This window comes from Epargyreus clarus, unplaced genomic scaffold, assembly GCF_041222505.1.
Source record: "Epargyreus clarus isolate Ecla_fem2 unplaced genomic scaffold, WU_Ecla_fem_2.2 ptg000014l, whole genome shotgun sequence".
NCBI classification, from domain to species: Eukaryota; Metazoa; Arthropoda; class Insecta; order Lepidoptera; family Hesperiidae; genus Epargyreus; species Epargyreus clarus.
The window spans coordinates 2,356,274-2,380,765 of NW_027332222.1; the positions used below are offsets into that span (position 1 = coordinate 2,356,274).

The 24,492-nt window shown below is 34.7% G+C and overlaps 3 protein-coding genes across 3 annotated transcripts; 2 read left to right on the forward strand and 1 right to left on the reverse strand.

The window, feature by feature from the left end:
- Positions 1-9,230: 9,230 nt before the first annotated feature.
- Positions 9,231-13,179, reverse strand: LOC140747162 (uncharacterized). Its single transcript, XM_073079437.1, has 3 exons — positions 13,036-13,179; positions 11,170-11,493; positions 9,231-10,279 (listed from the first exon to the last, which is right to left on the reverse strand). Exons 1-3 carry the CDS (start codon positions 13,076-13,078, stop codon positions 9,348-9,350), a joined length of 1,299 nt encoding a protein of 432 aa, XP_072935538.1. The 5' UTR covers positions 13,079-13,179; the 3' UTR covers positions 9,231-9,347.
- A 2,899-nt stretch (positions 13,180-16,078) lies between these two features.
- On the forward strand, positions 16,079-19,263 carry LOC140747161 (cytochrome P450 6j1-like). Its single transcript, XM_073079436.1, has one exon. The coding sequence runs from the start codon at positions 16,127-16,129 to the stop codon at positions 17,612-17,614; it is 1,488 nt and encodes a 495-aa protein (XP_072935537.1). The 5' UTR covers positions 16,079-16,126; the 3' UTR covers positions 17,615-19,263.
- Positions 19,264-19,636: 373 nt separating this feature from the next.
- LOC140747160 (cytochrome P450 6j1-like) lies at positions 19,637-22,107 on the forward strand. Its single transcript, XM_073079435.1, has one exon. It carries the CDS (start codon positions 20,037-20,039, stop codon positions 21,528-21,530), a length of 1,494 nt encoding a protein of 497 aa, XP_072935536.1. The 5' UTR covers positions 19,637-20,036; the 3' UTR covers positions 21,531-22,107.
- Positions 22,108-24,492: the final 2,385 nt, after the last annotated feature.

Sequence of the window (24,492 nt, forward strand, 5' to 3'; positions counted from 1 at the left end):
ATGCACCTGATGAGCTGCTGAACGGATGCTGTGAAGTTGCAGTCCATTCAGGGAGTGAGGTTGCCAAAAAAACCAGTGTAAAGCTCTATGTAGTGACATTTGTTTGGTTGAATTCGGTGCGATGGTTTGGTAAATATAAGCAAGAACATTTTAAACATTTTTGCCAACCGTTGTGAAACTGACCTACGACAACTCGTGGAGGAAAAGCCTAGTGGAGGAAAAGCGGCCTTTTAATCGAGGAGTCTGGCCCCATGTTCATATCCCAGGCACGCAATATTACGTATTATAAATTAGTTGAGACTAATTTAGGCAATAGTTCATTACGCTAGTCAAATACGGATTATCACTTCACACTTCTTTGCTATTTTTTACAGAACTCTCAGGCGTATTTACAATATTTTTAGTCGCAATAACACACTAATAAGTTCATGATAACATGCAAATAACATCGAAAAATCACAGATATCTGAGATTCTATCTCTAGACCTTCAAAATGCAGACCTAAAATACCACTAGACGCTCTACCACTCTGGCTTTCTCTTATTGTAACAGGAATTATAACTAAAGAAACGAAGAAACTGCAAAATATCTTAAGAAATTCCCTTAATAGACAGATTCCATGTTTTGATGAGAACACACGAAGCTAATGAATATTCACGGAACGAGGAAACTTTTCCGTTAAAAACTAATGAAGCCAATTTACTAATTCGGCAACTTTCCGAGGAAATTGATTCGAGCAACGCAAAAACGAAAAGTAATGTTCCGCCGACGCTTTTCTTAATAGTGATGGACCGTATGGTAATTATGGAGGCATTTCTCGATATTTTTTTAAATATATACGAGTATTATATTCATAAATGAAAACCCTTTGTGGTTCGACTCTGGCGGCACCACCGCCACACCTATTTCAGCCTAATAACAGCAGTGTCAGGCGCTGCTGTGTTTTGTTTTGAAGGGTGTGGTAAGGGAGGCATATATTTCCGAGGCGTTCCAACTTAGTCCTCAGGGGTAGCGACGCATCTGTGGCCGAACTCAGGTAGTAATATATATCTAATCCTATCTGGGGTTGATTACAGATGTCCATGGGCGGCAGTAGCCACTTGCCATCTAAAGGACTGCAGGCTCGTCTGCTACTCCTATATTATAAAAACAGACATACTTAGCCGAGACGTTTCTACTTAGACATCAGCGGAAGCAGCGCATCTGTGGCCGACCTCGGCTAGGACTCTTATCTTATCCGGAGCTGCTGACAGATGTCCATAGACGGCAGTAGCCACTTACCATCTAAAGGACTGCATGGTCGTTTGCTATTTCTATATTATAAAAAATATAATAAATTCCCTTTTTTTCTGTGGATATGTAATACGGATATCTTAATGTATTGGCACTCCTGAGAGACTAATATGATTGCATTCTAAACATGGTCGCAGGTGAATTTCGTGGAGCCTTTTGTAGTCCGACTCTAGAGGTATTAACATTACAGCAATTTCTGCTAAATGCTGTTTTGTTCTGGTTTTGCATCTTTGATCAACTTAAGACTATTGTCTTATTTAGATTTGGACGGTAATGACCTTGCTTCTACAATAGAATATGTTTTGGTGGTCAATAACATGACAAAATACTTGAAGTAACCATCCGATTGACCCATATAGCGACAAGGTCTCTGGCATGTCGCCAGAGGAAATAGATGACCACTTAATTGCAGATTGACTGCGCGCCTAATACGCAAATTAATTCCTTGAAATAGCAGGTTTGCATGATTGCTATTTCCAAGATATATCTGTGTTTGTTACGGATGGCTTCAAAGACATTAATGCTTGTATTATTGTAGAAATCCGAAGTGCACGTGATAGATATACGCTACCCACATCAAAAATATGTTCATTTGCTAAGGAAACATACCCATATACATAATTATCTTATATTATTTTTTTGGCAACACAAATTTATACGAAATCATTCCATGTCATTTGTATGTACATTGTAAAGATTTTTTTATAATATAGGAGTGACTGACGAGCGTGCAGTCCACCTGATGGTAAGTGGCCACTGCCAACCATCTGTAACCAACCCCAGATAGGATTAGATATTCCTAACTGAGGTCGGCCACAGATGCGCCTTTACCCCTGAGGGCTAAGCTGGAACGCCTCGGAAAAGTATGTTTCCGTTACCGCACCCTTCAAACCAGAACACAACAGCGTTTAACACTGCTGTTATGAGGGACAAATATTCCCGTTGAAATCACTTCAGCTGTTCTTAAAATTTTATAAGCAAAATACTTATTGTTTTTGCTTCTCCATATGAATGCCCCATTCCTATCCGAAGCTTAATTTGTGAGTAGCAGAAAGACAAACTGAACAAGCGATTAAGTCATAATAAGCATATTGGAAACGTAATGAGTTTGGAGCAAAATTTTCGCATGTAGGCATGGAGTAAATTGGTAAACTATTATGTTACAGAAATTACTACCATAAGTATGCATTTGATTTCTTTTACAAATTAATTTGTCGTTAACATTAACTTTTATAAATTTCAGCAGATCCTCAGTATTCAATTTCTCTGATTTCATTATTAAATATAAAATAGTAAAAATAAAATGTTGATTAAATACACCGTATTGTGTCCGCTTACATTATTGTTTAATCTTCAATTCGAAACCTTTTTATTATCACAAGGAAAAAAAGAAAAACTACAAAAACAGCGACATTTTTTTATTTTCTCCAGATAGGTAATACGAATAAATACAAATAATAAAGAATCATACTTTTAGACAGGGAGACATACTTTTTCGAGACATTTAAGCTTAGTCCTCAGGGGTAGTGCCGCATTTGTGGCCGACCTCACTTACCATCAGGTGGACTGCATGCTCGTCTGCTACTCTTATATTATTAAAAAATAAAAAGTTAATAATAAAGTGGCTACTGCCGCCCATGGACATCTGTAATGAACCCCAGATAGGATTAGGTATTCCTACCTGAGGTCGGCCACAGATGCGCCGCTACCCCTGAGGACTAAGCTGGATCGCCTCGGAAAAGTCTGTCTCCCTTACCACACCCTTCAAACCGGAACACAGCAGCGCCTAACACTGCTGTTATTAGGTAGAAATAGGTGTGGCGGTGGTGCCGCCGGAGTCGAACCACAAAGGGTTCTACCACCTTCGAAACTAATTTTATAACCGTGCAGTTTGTTTATTTATTTTGTCTGTTTGCAATTATACTGTGTGTTGCAATATTCTTGAATAAAATATTTTCTTTCTTTCTTTCACTTACCATCAGGTGGACTGCATGCTCGTCTGCTACTCCTATTTCATAAAAAAGCCCGTAAACGGAGATACATATAGAACCAGAAACAGGATAGAACTCAACCAAAGTTTTTAGTTAAAAGCAACTTTTCATATTCGACGTTTCCATCCGAAACGATAACTTGCCGCACTTAATTACTTTTCTGACAGGTAATTACGCTGATAATTTTCGGTGCCATTTGTTAAACTGTCCATAGGCACTGGTAATGACACGTCCGATGTTTAAACGGTAATTTCCCAAACTGATACGTCATATTTACTAAATTATGGCTGCTCATTTTTAAGCAAGGTTTCTTGGTTCCATTTTTTTAGTATTTTTTTATATAGTAGTTACAATTGAGGTTGCTGTCCGCTTGATGGTAAGTGGCCGTTGTCGCTCATGGATATTTGTAATGAACTCCAGATAAGATTTGAACCCTACCTAGTTGTATTGCTACCTTTCTTTTTGTTTTCGAGGGGGAAACCTTCAAAAGGTACCCGACGACGTGGGAGCGTCGCCGGGTTATGTGGGATTTTTACCGCACTAAAACCCCCCCGTTGGCCGTCCTCAGCGCTTGGTGGAGAACTCCGGGATCTCCAATGGAACACAACCGCAGTCCTCCGAGCGCGATGTCCCGGTCGGGCTCTGCCCTGGGGGGAGAACTTTGTGCTCCTCCCGCACACCTGGTGTTTACGACGGTATGCGACCACACATGCCGCCGTTCTTCCCGGGGTTGCTCTCCGGACGGTTCGAGCTCCCACTCTTGCCGCCGGCAACCCCGGAAGACCCCTTTTAGTCGCCTCTTACGACAGGCAGGGGATAGTTGTATTGCTACCTAGGACACTGAATTAACCCATTTATTTTTTTTTTTTATTTTAATTAAACGTAAAATATAACATGAAATATATTTTTAAGTATGTTTCTTTTAGCCAAGTCCATTAGAAAGCTTAATTTAATTCCTTCAAGCGTAAAACATTTAATTAACCCACTTCTAGCCGTCAGACAAATGTGGATTCTTTTAAAAGAAAATTGAGAGCGCCAGACATAAATCATGTCCTAGGAAAGAGTTATCAGATCACAGATGTTCAAAAAATTTGCCGCGAAATGAAACTTCAACGTCGAGCAAGTCTGGAGTTACGGAGTAATCGTTTTCCGCTCATGTCGGGTTTCATCTGCTATCTGGGGGCACGGCAGTGCGCTTGCCAATTTCAGTATTGTATTGCATTTAAGAAATTATATCCCTGTACAAACGTTAGGGGGTTTTCTCAAAGAGTAGAGTTTGAAATATGAATGTGGGCGCGCCGGTAGGTAGATCTACAATGGTATCTCGATTCAACTAATTTAACCAATATTTATAAAAATATAGTTAAAATAATTAAATGAATAAGCGTTAATGCCACCATAGTAACAATAACACCCAAGCAAAACACCAAACAGTTCAGAGCACCACCGTGCCGTGCCCACTATTGGACAACTTCTGATCTGTTGACAGTTGCGCGCCCCTTTTTTATACCATGACACAGGTAGCCAATTGTTAATACGGAGCGGTAGTTCGAAATTAATATCATGTGATTTTAAAAAAGGAATATTTATATATGAAATGAATCATTCTCCCACATGAACGCCAGGATTCATGTCGACACTGTCACAAGAAACCAACAGGATTAAGATTTAAATTCCTGATGTCGTGAAAGAGATAAAATGGTATAGTATATATTAAGGTGCATAAATATGTTCTTATACTCTGTGTGAATGATTTTTAATATGTATGGTATAAAATACTGCTTTAACAATTTTTCCTTTGCGCACTTGTAATGAATAGAATAACTTTAAAATGAAGGAAATTTTCATTATTTTTAGGTGTAACAAAATATCAAAAAGTTCTACAGTGATGATAGATGAAATCGCCTTAAAATCATACTAAGACTAACAAAAAAATATGTCTTATTGTTCTCGTAAATATTACATAATTTCGCACCGTTACATTTAACCACTTTTAGTATAATAAAAGGCGTTTGTTCCATTTATAAAGAAATATAGCCTGACTTTGTAATCTTAAATAGCACAAAAAGATCTGGCGATAAATAATACACTTACTTTTATATACATCCGAACAAATAAACAGCCGTTAAAAGTTGTAAAGGAAAAAGTATTTCCATTCGGGCCATTAGGCGGTCATGCGGTGCGACCAGCCCGAGTTTGTAATGCGGTTTACGTTGTATGCGGTATTGTTCGAGATTATCGCCCTTGTTTAAAATTTCTAGACGTAAATGTAGGTTCAATTATTTTGTTATAAATTTGGTTTGTTTGTTGTGTCGTAAAATTGTTTTTATTTAATCGTAGTGACAAAATTTGCATTTCTGTATGTAATGGGTACTACCGCCTGTAGTTAAACGTTGTAAATATTTTTTTTATTCGGGCCATTAGGCAGTCATGCGGTGCGACCTGCCCGAGTTTGTAATGCGGTTTACGTTGTATACGGTATTGTTCGAGATTATCGCTCTTGTTTAAAATTTCTACAAGTAAATGCGGGTTTATTTTTTCTATTATAAGTATGGTTTGTTTGTTTTGTCGTAAAATTGTTTTTATTTAATCGTAGTGACAAAATATGCATTTCTGTATGTAATGGGTACTACCGCCTGTACTTAAACGTTGTAAATATTTTTTGATGTGAAACATCTATAGCCGCACGTAAAACCGATTTCTGGCGTGGCGACGCATGGTATATATATACAGTCTATATGCAGTAGTGTGTACGGTGTGGCGACGCGTCGCCATGCGCAATCGAATTCAATAAATAGTCATCGTTATCTGGAAAAAAATTGTAATATTTTATTTTATCATTATGACATATTTAGTTCCTATCACAATATGTTCTTTCCTGCATATTACTTTTACAAAATAATGTCGATGTTTCACATCTGCCAGGCGTCCCGTGACGGCTCAATTTTTTTTTTTGTTTATTCGGGCTAGTAGCCGGTAATGCGGTGCGACCTGCCCGAGTATGTAATGCGGTTTACGTTGTATGCGGTATTGTTCTAGATTATCGCTCTTGTTTAAAATTTCCACAAGTAAATGCGGGTTTATTTTTTCTATTATAAGTATGGTTTGTTTGTTTGATCGTAAATTTGCTTTTATGCGATTGTAGTGACAAAATATGCATTTCTGAATGTAATGGATAGGTACTACCGCCTTTAGTTAAACGTTGAAAGGATTTTTTTTAATTCGGGCCATTAGGTCATGCGGTGCGACCTGCCCGAGTTTGTAATGCGGTTTACTTTGTATGCGGTATTGTTCGGGATTATCGCTCTTGTTTAAAATTTCTAGACGTAAATGTAGGTTTGATTTTTTTGATATATGTATGGTTTGTGTGTTTGGATGTTTTTATGAGATTGTAGTGACAAAATATGCATTTATGCATATACGTACTGGGTACTGCCGTCTATTTTTTTTTATAATATAGAGTTAGCAAACGAGTATGCAGTCCACTTAAGTGGCTACTGCCGTCAATGGACATCTGAAGAAGGCATGTATCTGTGTCTTTGCTTACCTGTACTTTGGTACCCTGAGGACTAACCATACCATTACCACACCCTACAAACCAGACCACAGCACCGCTTAAGTCTGAAAATCTTCCCGAGTGTTTATAATTTATTATCGATTTTTGTACAAGAAGGTTCGAGCTTCTTAGGTATTCAGTTAGCGCCTTAATTACGGGAACACCTGGCTCAGCTTAACTAGACCAAAATTACTGAGGTCTCGCCACTTGAATAATGTAGGCTCCACAAAACAGGAGTAACGATCTAGATGATTGACGATAGAGAGTATTAAAATTCAGATCTAATTAAATTTCGCTACCCAATCTTGATTGAAAATTCTAGGCAATTATTTAGTTGCTTTCGATAGACAAAATATAATGATGAGGTGGTCCATTATCAAAGTACTTTATTTTATTCATCGTAATAGTATGTTTTGTTTTAGTAAGTTTTTTTTTATAATTCAAGGAGCAAACAAGTATCAGTATACAGCCGTCCATTTGGCATTTGTAACCAACTAAAAATAAGAGATAATCTGTCTGAAGGCAGTAACAATAGCGTTACCACCTCTGGGTATAAGGTGCCTCATATGTAGGTTTCTTAGCCTTCCACCTTCACGCTAGAAATAGGTGTTACGATGGTCCCCGCTCGAACCATACTGATTGCTCAATTGTTCTGAGACGACTGAAATTATGTCATCTGAATGAATGCTTACGAAACAATGGAAACTCAACTCAACGTTCAAGACTCTATTCCCCTACACACATGTATCTAAAGTCAAAATCCCTCACATACAAAGGTTGATCTCATCTTCACACTCGAAAGTACAATGTCACTGACTCGAAAAGAAGACGAATTTGATATTTCGCCGCAATCAGCTTTAGACATAACATATCAATACAAAAGCACTCCTCCATTATCGGTTGGCGTCTATTCAATGCTGGCATCAGACGTAATAATAAACGCAAGAATTCCATTACTTTCATTCTCATTTATTTTGGAAGATGTCCATAAGACTGGGTACTCGTAATAGTGCCTACATGGGGTCATGAAAGCTAATAGCGTTTAATATCAGACTTTTATAAGCAATAACAGCATTAACTGAACCGTTACCTTAACGGCAGGCTTCGACCCATTTTACCAAATGGAGCCCAGATGTCCGGTATTGTGGACCGGCTTGCCACACGGTTCCTCTTCTGGTCTACTGGTTTTTGGATACATATATAGGTACTTATCCCTAATTTTAACGAAAAAAATATGAACACCAATTATTGTCTCACTTATGAATGATATAGCGCGTGAGGTGAAGTGAGAATTAGTAGACTATTAAAAACTAAGAATATTCTGGATAATTCTTAAGTAGGTATATAGGTTTCTTTCACCGCTAAAGCAAGAAAAACCAATTTTAATAACAGAAATTCTAAGAAGTTATTTGAGATTAAAAGCCGGATTCTTTGCCAATATAATCAAATTATTCGTACAATTAGGTTTACTTTTAATTAAATTATATGTCAGAGTCCTGTGCCTACTTGTACAAGTTTGATAAAAATCGATTTCAAAATTATTAGACGGACAGAAGCAAAAAGTCGACAATATTTCTACATTTCATATAATAAGGGAAGGAGCCCAAATTCAAATTTCGTTTCATTGGACACCACAGACAGACATTCAATTTCATTTATTCGTGCAGCCAACCACTACCCTTTCCAAATTCCATCGGATAACGGAAGTCCCGGCCATGAAATTATAATCTTCATTGTTAGTAATTCCGTGAATCCAAGCGGAATTAATACGATCGCCATTCGTTATCCTCACTCTGTTTAGATTAAATTTAGTTGATACTGGAACAATGATTTAGCGTCAGCAATATCCTACTAATATAAGAAATGCGAAAGTTTGTTTGTTTGTAACGCTTTCACGCCTTAAGTACCAAATCGAGTGTTTTGAAATTTTGTACACACGTTTTCCGGGTTCCAGAAAAGTAAGTAAAGAAAAAAGCACTGTTTCCGAGGAATTGAGAAAACAACTATTGTCATTGACCTTTATCACGAGCGAAGCCGCGGGTAAAAACTAGTAGGCTATAAACTATAAATCTTAATTAAAAAAGGAACTTCCGTATATGAACAAGTAACGTCCATTTAATGTTAATCAACAGTTAATTTAGTATAATGAATAATTGTAGAAACTTGTAAAGGTATTCGATTACATTTAAGCATTTTATAGGACGCTTTCTACACTCATGGATTCTCTCTGTCGACGATGCCAAGTACAAATACAAAGACGAAAACGCAAACACCCAGACCCAGAACAGCTAAGTAAATTCCTCATAAAGATATCTTCTTGGCCGGAGATCAAACCCGGAACCCTTTGCGCGTCACACCTATATGGATCCCGCTCCGCCAAGTGGGTCGACTCGAAAGTAGGAACTTAATAATAGGAAATTATAATAGACGGAATGAGATTTTTCACTTAATTTTATATAAGGAAACGATAACTTACAATAGTACAGTCTGTAATAGATTGTTGGACGTTAATTAAGCTTTCTATTTCGTAACTTCCTCACAATTCTTTGCTTGCTCTTTTTAACTTGTCCATTTTTATGTGGGGTCACCTCTTTGTGAAGGATTTTAGGAACTTTATTTGTGGTAGACTCTATTGTTTCTTCTCCTATAATAACTGTTTTACTACTCTCTGCTACATGATTAGTTCTAGTAGTATTGATCGCCGTTAGATTAAATATATTTGAGATATTTATTTCTAAATTTTCTTCATATTTTCTACCAGTCAGTTGTTCTACAGTCTTAATACTAGCGATGTTTTGTTTCTTAATTTCTTTGGATAATGTTGTCATCATTTCGAAATACGCAGCTGTACTGTTCACAACGGCTTTATCATTAGATTTATTTTGATCCGCTTTTACTATATTAACACCACGTGTTGTATCTTCCGTTACAACTTCAGTTACACTATTCATAAACTTGTCGTCGCCTTTATTATCTTCGTCTTTCAATTCACCCGACTTGCTAATTTTCAATCCTAATGTACTATTGACGCCCTCGAGGCCCCTCTCGATCAAGTTGTCGATCAAAGTTTCCAAAGAGAAGTTTGAAGCGTCCTTGTATAAATATAAAGCACCAATGTCTGAACCATTTTGATTTTCCCGTTTAGTTAAATATCTCTTGAAATACTTCGGTGTTTCCACTTGATTGGTTTCGGAGAACGTTAAGTAATTTGAATTTCTCTGATGATTGATTTTGTATGGCATTCTATTTAGTTGTTTGTTTGTTGGCCACCTAGTTTTGGATACGTCGACCTCCGCTCTCTTCTCTTTTGTGTTTTTCACTTGTTCTCTCAAATTATATTTCATTTCCAATTTCGGAAGCCTCTTGTATTTAAATACTATCTCTTTGAAGGGACTTGGGCGGCCTATTGGGTAATAATTTAAGGGCCTCTCAGGTTTACCTGCGAATTAATTAACTTTTATAGTAATTTTAATATTTAAAGAATCGCTGAATATAAATTGCGAGGTAATGCTATAGGCATAACTTTGTAAGTATAATGTACTGTAGTGTACTGTACTTTGCTTAATATATCTCATGAAATAATGTGTGTCTATTACTTTTTACTTCACAAATAAATATCTAACCTAACATGGTTTACGCTATATTCTTGAAAATAAAAGAAAATTTCGCGAAAATTTAAAAGACACTAAAACTATAAGAGATTCATTGGAGTGATTACTTGACTGATTTGAATATAGTTTTGGGAATATATTGGTATTTATTTATTTATTTATTTATTATTTATTTATTAATAGAATCGCCAACATACTGTACACTTATACATTAAATATAACACAAACTCAAGTAGGTATAAATCTAAGTGCCAGGACAATTATAGGCGACGACAACATGCAAATTAACAAATGTCAATTATATAAAAGCTATGAATTAAAAATACAAATATTATTAAATTACATAACAAACATAATATTGTGAAGAAAAATAATAATAAAAGATGTTATTGAATAAATTGTCATTTCAAAAATAATCAAGAATTTTAAAAATATTGCAATTAGATTGAATTGAATTAATTAATAATAAAAAATGCATGGTGTAATACAGTTTAAATATACAGTACAAAGGTAAGTGAAATTTAAAATGTCATGTAAAAAATAAAAAATATATATGTATATATTATATATATATATATTTAAATTAAATAATTATTATAATATATTACGTCTAAGAATATGCATTACTAATTTATTTAGTTGTAAACTAAAGATTCAAATAAAGAATATAAGCAATTTAGTCGTTCGTTATTAATACAAAAAATATCAGATAACTCACCAGTAACAGACGGAGCCGCTGAATTACCACTTCCCGTCACATCTATCAAGAAATCTTTGTCATTATCTACAAGGAACAAGGTCTTCGCCCCCTCGTGCTGTATCCTAGAAACTGGCGTCTCTCTCTTCTTTTCCTTCTTGAAGCATCCATTGGGATAGCAGTACGTGGGCTGGTCTGGACACATTTGCACGCATATGCATGCTGGAGGCGACCGGTGGAACTCTGCGAACACGATGTTGAAGAACTGCTCCACTAGCGCCGTGCCACGAACCTCACACGGGGTTTTTGGGTGACGGCCAGTTGATGTGAACTGGGTGCTGACATCTGTTAAATACGAAAATTATATTTTGAGATACCTAAGTACTACTGTTATGCAAAACTCAAGTAAGGCGCATAGAGAACGTTACATACATAAGTCGTCCATGATGGTAAATTTTATTGTAGTCACTATTACTTATTAAGAAAATAATCTTGGTTGTACTAGCTGTTAGAGTTATTAGAGCTACTGATTGCTTGGTAACACGGAGATAGCAGTTTTCGAAAATAATAATGAGTCAGCTATTTTTTGGAAGATAAGGTTAATAAGTCAATTTTGCAATAGCAAAAAAAAATTAAGCATACATACATACGAAAATATCCAAATATCATCATGTCAAGACAGATATGATGTAGGTATATACAGTTGTTATTGACGATGAGACGCCAAAATTCATATCGTCAGTCCAATCAACATTACATTTTTTGTAATATTGCGACGTAATAACTATTATTATTTTACCAAATAAAAAATAAACACTTAAATGTCAAGGTTAGCGTTAGTTAAATAACGATTAAGCGTCATGGTCAAGTTACTGATTATGCTCTGTTTTTAAGCAAACACGTGTTAGTGGTGGTACCTACATGTTTGTGTATTGTTTTTTCCTACGTTTCGTACCTTTGATTAGTAAAGATACTTCGCCGCCTCGAAATTGAATGAGGCCACAAAAGGCTGATTTGTCAGTTTTTTTTTTTTTAATTCTTGACAAATAAAAACATTTTTAGGGAAAATTTACGAATAAATAACTTATACTGCGTGATTTACATAACAAATAAATAAGTATTTCAGAGTTTTAAGGACATTTGAGCACGGAAACATGACAAAACTTTTTTACGCAACTATTTCAATTCTCAATACTGGTTACATTTTCTTGTTAGGAGTGAGTAATCTTCACGTAGTCAATGAGGGCAAAAGGGTGGTGCATACGACATGCAATTATCATGATTCTTAATTTATTTTATCATCCATATTGGTAGCTGATTGTTGCGAAGTAGTTTTAATCTTAACTTTATTTTTGGGTACATTACTTCAGAATAACAATTCTTATAAAATTTTAGTATTTCAATAATAGCCACGAACGCAGATGTTCTGGAAAATGAGTAAAGAACTCATTGCGGCCTCGCTGTAGTTATCGAAGACTTTCAACTGTTGTCGCTAATGAAAATGCTGAGAACTTTCCGAAACTTCTCGCGTGGGAAGTTCGAAAATCATTGATTGAAACTAAAATTATAACTATACATTCTTCTCGAACTGGTTATGTATTCGCCCTTTTATATTAAAATAGCAAACGAGCATGCAATCTATCTGGTGGTAAGCGGTTACTCCCGCTTATGGACATAATTAACCCCAAATAAATTTAAGTATATCTTGCTTACCACACTTTCAGACAGGAACACAGCAGTACTTAACACTGCAGTTATAGTTAATAGAGCGGCGGGGCCTCCAGCGCAACAGAAACTTCTAGGATTTTAGCATAAATCGTCATCATCAATGAAATTTTTCATTGGCACTACTTATTAATGCTATTAAATTATGATGATTTTACTTACATTCCAACATTAGGCAGAGAAGAATATGAACTTGTATTTTCATTTTGGATTCCTTGTGTACAAATGGTCTAGAAACTCTACTATATTTTCATTCACTTTATGGAGTGAGTATAGTATTTTGCAAGTATTATAAGGAATTATACAAATATTAATATAAATGACTTAGTTAGTTATATACTATAATTTTACCACGTTCATTAGCACGTTTAAGAGAAATCGCAATGCAATAAGTATTATTTAAATGTCTACCCGTAATTTCAAAATAATTACACTTTCCTCAGGTCATGTTAATTTGCAAACCAAAACAAAAACATAGTTTTCCGTATTTTAGATTATTATTTTGGTTGTCCCTAGGGGTCAATTTTGAAATATAATATATACATGCGAATATTTACATAGCAAAAACAATCATACTTGGTCAGCGCGGTTGGCTATAGCCCGTCCCACTCTGAGTGGAGAACCGTGCCCAGCAATGGGACAGTAATAGCTTTACGACAAAACCGATTATACAGAACATTCGTGAAAGGATAAATATTGTATATTACAAGGAATGCCTATATATTTTTTGTTACAAATTTCAGAGCTCCTACGACATTTAAAGTTCGCGGAATGGTCCACGTAACACAAGCCGTTGCTATCAAGTTATGAAAGTAGAGAGTCCATAAAAAATATTTGAAATTTTTCACTAAATTTTTTCTGAATAGTTAATCACTTTATTACGTCAGTCTTCTCAGAATTACACTGGATACTGAGCTGAAAGGAATACGTACAAACACAAAGTATTGTTTTGGAAAATAAGGAAGCCGTTTCAATAGTGTTTCGTGTAAATGTTTGAATCTTTTGTCCTGTTGCTCATCTGCAGAGTTTGTAATCAATTGTCTATTTATAACTATTAAGTAGTCCGCGTAAAACTACTAGTCCGCTCTGAATATAGAAATGAATCGCCTCGCCACAACAAATTGTATGACTACACCTGCTCGCAACAACTTCAGAGCGGACTAGCAGTTTGGCGCGGACTATACCTGTATGCTTAAAACTGGTAGATTCCTTCAGTGTTCTGCAGTGCCAACACCATACCTAAGTTTACCATCATCATAATCCATTACTATCTTTCTGCTGGACACAGGTCTCTTCTCAGATTGAGATTGATTAGTATTGCGGATTGGCAGAATTTACATACCTCTTGAGATTTTTTCTTTAAATATCTCAATTATACATTTACTCGCAATGCTTTCCTTCATCGTTAAATCAAGTAATAATTAATTACTAATCCGCACATAACTTTAAAAAATCAGAGGTAATTAGGATGCGATTCGGACCCATCGATCGAGATACCGAGTTTAAAGTAATGTATTAATATTTTTTATAATACTAAAATAAATAAATAATTAAAAAAAGTTTGTAAACACATAGTTTGTAAAAACAAACTTTTTACTTACGTCGTTCTGTTTTTTGTTTGACACCCATATCATAAAAAGGGGTGACAATTTTCAAGTGCCGCCCAGGCACTAGAGAAGGTGAAAATTAACTTTTCACTTGAGAATTCGTATTAAGCGTATATTTATATATCTATTTACGTATCAATATGTTAGCATAGTATATAAAATTTCCCACGCCCAGCTGTGGGCATCTAGTGGATAAAACATACGTGTTTACCAAATTGAATAACATTTGTCATGGAGATACTTAAGAAGTAAAAGTCATTCTGACTCGCAAACTAATCTACGCCGTAATGATTACCTAGTCAATTAATAATAAATAATCAACTATTATTTATAATGTCAAATGACAACACCTGGTAAAAGTTATTTTTGCACTTTTGGGGAACAACAAGACTTTTTTCACTTTACCATAAGAAAAATAAAAATACTCGTAAGACATTAACAGAAACCTTCAAGGGATTTTCACGCAATTAATTAAAACAAATTAAAAGTTTACTCAAACGGAACTTTTCTTCAAAGCTTCACCAGAGTATCCTACAGCATGTTTTTTAAGAATAATCCACCTATATTATATATCTTTAACTACATTTTATCTTACTTTGTAAGACTATTTTGGAACAGCAGTTTTTCATAAATCTTACATTCATGCAGATATGCATTAGAATAACAAAAATACATTATAAATACTAAAGTAACTCTGTCTGTCAGTTTTAATATTAATATTGAAGAAATAATATCCTTTTGTAATTATTTACGTTTGAAAAGCCTTTGTTCTCAAAATAAATAAATTATTAAAGAAAGAAAACACCCACTGCATCAAAATAATTAACTCAAAAGACAAATATATTATATAATACAGAAATTAGACATTGGGTGCTGCAATTTGTCTGAGCAAATTTAACTTTAGTAATATTTGTGGATAACCGATTTCCTGTAAGGTAGAGATTACATATTAGTTGTTGGCCCGTACTATTAGAGTCCTAGTTAAGGTCGGTCACAGATGCTTTGATTCTAAGATTATATTGGACCGCTACCTTACCACCCGAATACTAATGTTTAACACACAGACGTATATCTAAACAAATACAGGTCTGTGTGTGGTCAGTGCTTCTAAAGTCTTCTTTAAACGGTTTCTCAATACAGATTACTTAATTCATTTTAAGAGTATTTTGCGCTGAAATATCAATGAATAATCCTTACTAATATTATAAGCCACAGAACCGATATTAATGAAATGTTGTACAAAGATAGTCTGATTGATTAATCGGAGAATCGATCTTTTGGACCAAAAAGTCGATTATTTTAATCGATATTCGATATTAGTAAGGATTGAATCGTAAACTATGCCTTTGATCAAGTGATGATCTTTAGTAAAGTTACAAATTTAACCAAGGTACGAATTTTTAGTTTTATGTATGTTATATTATTTCTTTTAAACGCGGGCGAAGCCGCGGGAAAACACTAGTAATACATAATATAACTTATACCAATATTTATCTAAACAAACTGTAAAATATTTGATAACCAGTCACGGTGACAGTTCAAGATTGTAAAACTACTATGCTACTTATATACGCCAACACGTGAAATGATTTATTCTGTACAAAGATCTTGACTCCAATTAACGATAATTATTATTGTCACTCAAAATGATTGTACCGATTTTATTAATACTAATGGCAGTGTTGTGTTTCATATACTTCAATGGAACCTATAACGAGAACTATTGGAAGAAATGTGGTATACCCTTTTGCTCAAGAAACAAGTATCTGGGACCACTCTTCGAATTTATCTACTCAAAGAAATCAGCATTTGAAATTATACATAGTATTTACAAATCAAACCCAGAGGCTCCAGCAATCGGTGTCGCTTCATTTTTTGGACGTGCCTTATTAGTAAAGGACCTCACCAATGTCCAATATGTCCTTGCGACAGATTTTAATTCCTTCAGTCATCGTGGGATTGAAATAAACGAAGGCGACCTCCTAGCTGACAGTGTAATATTTAACAATGGAAAGCGATGGAAGCTAATGAGACAGCACCTCACCCCGTTATTCACATCGAGTAAACTCAAAAGTATGTACTACATTATGGACAAGAGTGCTCAAGACTTCATTGATTATTTGAAGAAGAACCCCCAATACTTGAAGGGCAATGCTTTTGAAACTCTATCAACATTCTGCAGCGCCGCTATTGGAGCATCTGTATTTGGAGTGGGAACAGAGTCCATATTCGATTCACCATTTCTGAAAATGGCACAAAAAGCTTCACAATCCACACTAAAGACTAATATATTTTTCGCCATATCGAACGTGAGTCCAAAAATTTCAAAATTCTTTGGTGTCAAAATATTCAAGGAACATGAAAGTTTCTTTATTGATGCCATTAAACAAATTATACGTGCACGAGAACGTGATAATGTCAAGCGACATGATTTCGCAGATATATGTGTGAGTTTGCAGAAAAACGACGTTTTAAAGGATAACGATACAGGGTTAGAGATGAAACCAACCGACGAGTTTCTCGCCGCACAAGCGTTTTTCTTCTTCATAGCCGGAGTTGAGCCCAGTGCGACAACTATGCATATAACTCTTATTGAGTTGGGCAGACATCCTGAAGTGCTAGCGAAAGTGCACGAGGAAATCGACAATGCATTCGAGAAACATGAAAACATAACACACGATGTTCTCTGTGAAATGGAATACCTCGATATGGCGATAAATGAAGCTATGCGTCTTCATCCGCCTATCGGATTCCTTTCGAGGCAATGTGTAAAGGACACCGTCCTACCAGTTGGTAACATAAAGATTGAGAAAGGTACCAATATGTTTATTGCTACATACGGCATGCATCGTGATGAAAAATATTTCCCAGACCCTAATGCATTCAAACCTGAGAGATTTTCTAAAGAAAACAAACATAATTTCATGGATGCAGCGTATATGCCTTTTGGCAAGGGGAATAGGATTTGCATCGGTATGAGGTACGCACAGCTGCAAGTGAAGGCCGGACTAGTGCACCTGCTACGTAATTACACAATAAGGACTATCCTCGATGGTAGCGAAGTGAAGTACAAGAGAGAATTAGGGCAACTACGAGTAAGTAATGCTGATTTGAAATTTATTCCCCGAATTTAAGGTCTCGGGAGGAACTGACAAATGGAATTTATGTAAGAAATATTAAAGTAGGTAAAAGATTTTTGTGTTTAAATTACAAAAAATACATATAATGATATCAACAATTTTCTGATAATTAATGAAGTTAAAAGTTTAATTACGATTAATAATATAAGTACTTGTACAATGTTTACAATTATAAGGTTTATTTCAAGCAACTTTGTCCCATCACTAATACATATTATATTCATTAAAACTTTTTGCGGTGCATATTTTGATTTATAATAATGAGCTCGCTTATACCATTATAAGTCATCTTATGTGTTATCTTCATTTTTATATAGATAAATTTGATATGAGTATCAAAAATGTAGAGTTTGAAATGTCTATACATTAAATAATAAAAAATGAATATTCACAAACCAGTAAAAACATTGAAATCCTTAATTAATTTAATGTTTATAGTATCAAATCTATATTTTTTTTGTGTTAAAATTAACCATATTATACACCATTAAAGACACCAATGACCAATGACGACCAATTATCAGACAGCATGTGTATTCAACTGCGTAATAAAAATAATTGACTTGTATATACTTAATCTTGTATAAATAATTATTATTTAAACTGGCAAAATTTCTTTGTTAAACGAAGTATCGAAGCGAAATCACTTATAAAGAGTTACAATCTAATTATTTTTAGGTGATGCGAAGTTCACATTAAATCTAGTAAAAAATTAAATTAAATTAAGGTGCGAGTACGACTTACACTTTGCCAATTATTTTCCTATTCCAAACTGTACCCTTACCATGAGTTTTCAAAACATCCAACAATGTTACGTTACGTTGACTCAATCCATTATTCTGTTCCGTTTGCTTCAGTAGACTGAGTAAACGTAACAATAAGTAAATGCTCAAGTCTTTTTGTCTGCCTCACATGTTCGCAAAATATGAGAGACAAAACATAAAGGGCCATTTTGTCAATTTAGACATTTCAATGTTACGTTACTGACACTGGGCAAATATGTAAACAAATACTAAAACACTTATATTTATCAAAACGTAAAAACCCGTGGTGAGGGTACTGTAGATCTTTTACTTTCTGAGACCAAAAAAAGTCTATATTTATCTTTTGCTAAAATTCTTTAGACTTTTAGAATAGCAGTTTCTCAACAAGGACCTTAGCTACAAACAAATGCATTTGAAAGATAAAAATATAAATAATGAAGAAATAAAATAACAATTATAATTATATATAAATTTATGTTTAGAGAATCCTTATTCTAAATTACTAAATTATTGAAGAATTAAAACCCCCAAGTGCTAAAAATAATTAATTAAAAAGATAAAACAAAACAACTACACTAATGAAATAAGTATGTTAAAATAAAAATTTGAATTGTTAAAATAAAAATTTGAAAATATTAGGTACTGCCATATATCCCCGCAAATGTAACTTAAGTATGTAATTTTTTAGCAAAATTCAGTTATTTCACTCTAGTAAGCCGTCATTCAAACAGTAGGTTAGGAACATATTAATCGAAAATGGTGGTATTACTTAAATTAATTATATATTATTTACATATACATCCCAGGGATATCAATTTGTATGTATCTTTTTATTATATGTAATTTAAAATATTGTTATAATATATCATTTTTCTTTTTTATATTGTTTCAATTATTATTATTGTAAGGTTTTGCTTTGTAATTATTACTATAACATAAATTATAAAAATACACACATGCACACATTTATACACATTAATACAGGACCTACTGGTGGTTAGTTATACATTAGAAATATAAAGTAATTAGTGTTAGCAAGTGATCGTACTTCATTATTTGAAATATAAATGTAAATCCTTAATTGGCTGTAGGTAGATTAAGCATGAAAATTGTGTTATACTTTGAGAGCTGTGGGTTTAAATAAATAGAAATAAATATTTTTTTGTAGATAACCGACTCTCTGAAGGGCAGCGATTATCTATTCATTGTTGGCCTCCTACGATTAGAATTGTGGTTAAGGTCGGCCACAGATTCTAAATTAAATTGGATCTCTACTTTACCATAAATTTCAAACTAGGACACACCAACATTTAGTACTAAGTATAAAGTATTAATGTATAAGAGAAGTCTTCTCTTATATAATAAAAAATATACCAATATCTTAATATCAAGGTCAAACAAGTGATTTCAATAACATATCAATGAATAATAATAAACATATTATATAAAATAATTGTATATTGGTTAGAGAACATCGACATCTGAATGTTATGCGAGTATTTATGTAACAACATTAAAAATATTTGATAACCAGTCCCGCCGACAAGATTGTAAATGACTACGCTATTTATATACACCAACACGTGAAATGATTTATTCCGTGCAAAGATCTTGAATCGAATTGACGACAATAAATATTATTTTTGCACAACATGATTGTGCTTATTTTATTAATACTAGTGGCGGTGTTGTGTTTTTTATACTTGAATGGAACCTACAATGAAAACTACTGGAAGAAGCGTGGCATACCATTCTACTCAAAAAACAAATATTTGGGACCACTGTTTGAATTTCTCTACGCAAAACAACCGGGATTTAAAATTATGCAAAGCATTTACAAAACACACCCAGAGGCTCCCGCAGTCGGTGTCGTTTCATTATTTGGACGTGCCTTATTAATCAAGGACCTCACCAATGTCCAATATGTTCTTGCGACTGATTTTAATTCCTTCAGCCATCGAGGGATGGAAATAAACGAAGGCGATATCCTAGCTGATAGCATAATATTCAACAATGGAAAACGATGGAAGCTTATGAGACAACACATCACACCGTTATTTACATCGAGTAAACTCAAAAGTATGTACTATATTATAGACAAGAGTGCTCAAGACTTCATTGATTATTTGAAGAAGAACCCCCAATACTTGAAGGGCAACGCTTTTGAAACTCTATCAACATTCTGCAGCGCCGCTATTGGAGGATCTGTATTTGGAGTGGGAACAGAATCCATTTTCGATTCACCATTTCTGAAAATGGCACAGAAAGCTTCACAATTCACTCTAAAGATGAACTTTTTCTTCGCTATTGCAAACGCGAGTCCAAAAATTTCAAACTTTTTCGGTATCAAATTATTTAAAGAACATGAGGGTTTCTTTATTGATGCTATTAAACAAATTATACGTGCACGAGAACGTGAGAATGTAAAACGACATGATTTCGCAGATATATGTGTGAGTTTACAGAAAAACGATGTTCTAAAGGATCACGATACGGGGTTAGAGTTGAAACCAACCGACGAGTTTCTCGCCGCACAAGCGTTTTTCTTCTTCATAGCCGGAGTTGAGCCCAGTGCCACAACTATGTATATAACTCTTATTGAGTTGGGCAGACATCCTGAAGTGCTAGCGAAAGTGCATGAGGAAATCGACAATACATTCGAGAAACATGAAAACATAACGCACGATGTTCTCTGTGAAATGGAATACCTCGATATGGCGATAAATGAAGCTATGCGTCTACATCCGCCTATCGGATTTGTTTCGAGGCAGTGTGTGCAGGACACAGTCCTACCAGTTGGTAATATAAAGATTGAAAAAGGGACCACTATGTTTATTGCTACATACGGCATGCATCACGATGAAACGTATTTCCCAGAACCCAATGCATTCAAACCGGAGAGATTTTCTAAAGAAAACAAACATAATTTTATGGACGCTGCGTATATGCCGTTTGGTAAGGGAAATAGGATTTGCATCGGTGTGAGATACGCACAACTGCAAGTGAAGGCTGGACTAGTGCACCTGCTACGTAATTACACGATAAGGACAATCCTTCATGACAATGAAGATGAAGTGAAGTACAAGAGAGAATTAGTGCAACTAAGAGTTAGTAATGCTGATGTGGAATTTATTCCTCGCCTGTAAGACCGCGGATGCAACAGGAAAATAGGATTTATGTAAAAAGTTTTAAACAAGGTACATGTGTTTTATGTTCAAGTAACGAACAAAACATGGAATGGAATCAACAAATTTCTGATAAGTTATCATGTAATTAAAAAGATAACTTATTTTAATCACGTCACAAGTGCAATGTTTACGATTTAAATTTAAGCAACGTTGTATCATTGCTCATAATATTATGTTCATTAAAATGTTCCACACTGTGTATTTAATTCATTTATTAATGTATAATTGTGCTTATTTATACCATTAGGTTTAAATAGACCGTTAAATCTCATTTATACCAATTAAATATGTGTATTATGAAGTAATTATCATTTTATGTGTTATCTTTATTTGTGTTCTCTAGATAGATATTCAGCAACCAACATGTATAGTTTGATACATTTATACATTTAAATAAATAAATTGACTCAAATAAAATTAAAATCCTCAAGTTTTATATTTATAGTAACTTTAATAATATAACTGTCTGACAGCAGACGTGAGTCACCTGAGCGGTTATTTTTTGTTTCTTGTTAGTAAGATGATTATGACCTTGCAGTGTTTTGTTATTTATCACCACTTAAAAAAAGCGATATTATGTTTTATTTCAACGCTATTGCGTCGTAATCACCTTACTTCGTCGTAATCACTTGTAGATAATTACTATATATTATAGGAGCATTGACCGTGACTTCGTATATGTGGATGATAAAATAAAATAATAATACAAACTTCCACCAACCCCAATTTTAGCATATTCATCATCAACCCATCACTGTCCCACTGCTGGGCACGGGTCTCCTCTCAGAATGAGAAGGATTAGGCCATAGTCCACCGCACTGGCCAAGTGCGTATTGGTAGACTTCACATACCTTTAAGTTTTTTTTTTTATAAATCTCTCAGGTATGCAGGTTCCCTCACGATGTTTTCCTTCACCGTTTAAGCAAGTGATAATTAATTTCTAATACGCACGTAAATTTGAAAATCAGAGGTGCGTGCCTGGGATTTGAACCTCGGACCCCTCGATCGAGAGGCCGCGTTTCTTAACCACTAGGCTATCACTGCTTCATTAGCATATTAGGGGTTGATATTCTGAAGACGACGAAAAAGGGATTTAGTTATTTCTATACACAAATCAAAATATAAAATTTCATAGTGTTTGCTTCAGAATTTACGGAGTTTCTAACATATTTTCAGTAGATATTTTACCCCTTTAGTGGTGGGATTTCCAAACTGTGATCTTAATTAAAATATTACTTCTGATACTAAATTATCATAACTTTTAAGAGAATAGACAAATTTAAATGAAATAGGGACTAAGTGTTGTAAGAGGACACGGGATATGAATATGTTGCTAATCCATTGAATCTAATTACTAGTTTTAGTTTGATGAGATTTCAAACATATAATATCTGCAAGTTAGCAGTAGGTATGTCCTTTTATAAACTATAGTTTATAGTTATTTTATATTATTATTGATATATTGTAGAAACTTTCTACAACTCGTCGATAGATGGCAGCACTAGTATTGTGTATCACATTATCAACAAAATATGATGTACTGTTATCCCATCCCTAAATATATTCGACGAGCTTTTGCCCGCGGCTTCGCTCGCGTTACGAAGTAATATTATTAACAAAGAAGATTTATACAAATTTTCACCCCTTAGTTTATCCCTTTGGGGATAGAATTGATCAAAATCCTTTCTTAGCGGATGCCTACGTCATAACATCTACCTGCATGCCAAATTTCAGCCCGATCTGTCCAGTGGTTTAGACTGTACGTTGATAGATCACTATGTCAGTCAGTCACCTTTGATTTATATATATTTAGATTACGTACACATCACTGTATATGTAATCTTTTTTATTTATTATTCAAATTAGCAAAAACTTAAAACTTTGTACGGGCCACGACCGTACATTTTGTAGCATCAGCAGTTTACGCTACATTGATGCATTTAAGTTAGTACGCTAATGAGCTCTATCAATATCGGGCGCGTGCTCCTCTATCATTCACTATCATCTTAGCAATAGCAGCTCGTAATAAATCAGTTATTTCTATCAATCTCTATCATTTTCTATCATCCAAATATTGTATTGGGTCACGTCTCAACCCATACAAACTTGTAAAACACACTTCTGACATAATGATTAATTAACATAAAACAAAAAGTAGTTGCCATCGTTACTTTTTAAAGTAAGGTTTGTAGTAGTTCTATTAATAAAGTCAGAGACCAAAAGAAGGTAGTCGGGGCGGTACCTCCGTATTTTAGCCATGAAAAGTTCTACCATGAGTAAACCGTCTACGCCCTGTACTTATTTTTGAATGAAAGCTACTTGTAGGTAATGTAAATGATATTTGAAAAACCTTAAAAGAAGCAAATGATATTTATTGGTGATAATAATTGAAGTAAAAACGGTGGTCACACATCAGAATAAATTACTTGTGTTAACAACCTCTAAGTAATATAAGTAGGTATTTGATAAACAATCACTCTCTCAGTACATGATATTAGACTTGGTCGTAATAGTTAGCGACTGGGATCGCTATCTAATCTAGTTCACGGCGCCTAAAGGAACTAGTTCGCTCTTTTAGTTCGTTTGTTCCTTACCGAACAGTTGGGATTTGGGAACTGAGGAATAGATGAATTATTGAGCGAAAGATCTGCCTTTCTTGAATCAATTTGTAGATTTGAATTTTATAGATTTTCTAAAGAAAACAAAAATAATTTCATGGATGCAGCGTATATGCCATTTGGCAAGGGGAACAGGATTTGCATCGATTTCCGGGACTAGAATAGGGCTACGATAACTCCTGCCTGTCGTAAGAGGCGACTAAAAGGGGGCTTCCGGGGTGGCGGGCGGCAAGAGTGGGAGCTCTAGCCGTCCAGTAAGCGATCCCGGGAAGGACGGCGGTATGTGTGGTCGCATACCGTCG